The following is a 1527-nucleotide window of genomic DNA, read 5'->3' as shown; positions in this document are numbered from 1 at the left end:
TTCAGATTCCTAAGTACCTGAACAAAAACCCCTCCACACATCAAGTAGAACAGGGGGTGATATCTCTTAAGAAAGTGAATTTATTTTGCTTATTGCCATACCTCTCTGTATGTGGTTCATTAAATAGACATAAAATCACTTAGGACAACCTCCCTCAGCCTGGTGCCCCAGCTAGCATAGCCGTTGGTTATAATATCTGGAGGGCATCAGGCTGAGGGCCCTAGGATATGATGATAAGAAATTTGTGATCATACATTATTATTTTTTAAAGTTTAGCAAAGAGCGACAATTTCCTTCTTCTTCTTTTTTTTTTTTCAGGCGCAAATATATTTTATTGGTTCATTTCTTGCACTTGAAGTAATCTTCGATGACATCTTTGGCCTGAGATTCCTTGCCATAGTCTTTGACAACGACACAACTGCAGCCCACAACTTTACGGGCTTTTCCTTCTCTGTCGATCTTGCAGAGACCTACCCATTCACCCAGCTTCTTGTTGTCATCAACCTTTATCAGGTTGATTTGATGTTCAGCACAAAGTGCTTCAACCAGTTTGACATACATGGGCTCATCACAATTGGATGCGAGAACACAAAGGTGGGCTTGGCGTTTGTCTAAGGCTTTGGCAGCTTCACAAATTCCACGGGCTAAGCCATCGTGGATAAGTGCGGTCTTCAGCACTTCTTGAAGGGCGGTGTTGACATCCATTACACCTCCAGCAGCAATGCCTTCCTTGGCCATGGTTGGTGGTGACTCTCCCGCCCGGGGCGTGGCTCACAGCTTCCACGAACCGATGGTGAAAAGGCGGCAATTTCCTTCTGATAAACTTATCTCCCCTCCAGCTGCTATTTGCCATTAGGTGCATCTTAGTGTTGGTCATATATTTGCGTTTTCCCCACTACTAATAGCATCGTGGCCTAATGGGAGGCCCTTGGATGCACAAGATCACACACATTTGTTTGTTTTTCTTTTTAAAACAAACCCAAATCCAAATCCAAAGGTTTGCAAGATATTATGGTACCACAAGAGGAATCCTAACTTCCCAAGGAGAGCAGATCAGGGACCATTGATGCTGTGGACCTCCCTTTCTAACCATGAAGAGAGGGTGGTGACATCTCCCACTGGTTGAAATTGGTGCTTGAACATTTCCCACTGATGCTGTTCTGCCATCTTTTCCAACAATGTGCCTCCAAACAGGGCATGTTGGTGAGGTGTCAGAAGATGTCAATGGTCCTCAGGATACTAACCCTGCTCACTCCTTGAGCACCACCTCTGAAAAATGACCCTGAACTATATCAGTGGCACAGCTGAAATAGTTAATTCTCATCCACTGGAGCTGATGGAAGGGGTTAAAACAAAACACTTTTGATGAAGGGGGGGGGGAGAGAAAATGTCAGTGCTCTCCACTTCCTGCCTTGGCTGTCATGATCCGGCACAGCTTTGGATCTGGTTACAGATCCACCACAGAATCCCACACCCCCATTAGGATTGTTCTGACAATTATCCCTGATTTGTATTTATTTTAATAAT

At 44.5% G+C, this 1527-nt stretch overlaps 1 protein-coding gene across 1 annotated transcript; it reads right to left on the bottom strand.

Moving 5' to 3' along the window:
* Positions 1–303: 303 nt before the first annotated feature.
* Positions 304–797, bottom strand: LOC310676581 (small ribosomal subunit protein eS12-like). The gene has a single exon (XM_083438557.1). The coding sequence runs from the start codon at positions 736–738 to the stop codon at positions 340–342; it is 399 nt and encodes a 132-aa protein (XP_083294683.1). The 5' UTR covers positions 739–797; the 3' UTR covers positions 304–339.
* Positions 798–1527: the final 730 nt, after the last annotated feature.

The sequence above is a fragment of the Podarcis tiliguerta genome (assembly GCF_965153285.1).
Source record: "Podarcis tiliguerta genome assembly, chromosome: 4".
Lineage (NCBI taxonomy): Eukaryota > Metazoa > Chordata > Lepidosauria > Squamata > Lacertidae > Podarcis > Podarcis tiliguerta.
The sequence above is the reverse complement of the archived record's forward strand: the minus strand, read 5'-3'. Positions and strand labels throughout refer to the sequence as shown.

Excerpts from the sequence above, each read along its gene's own strand:
- LOC310676581 (XM_083438557.1), bottom strand. The coding sequence starts at position 738 with ATGGCCAAGGAAGGCATTGCTGCTGGAGGTGTAATGGATGTCAACACC.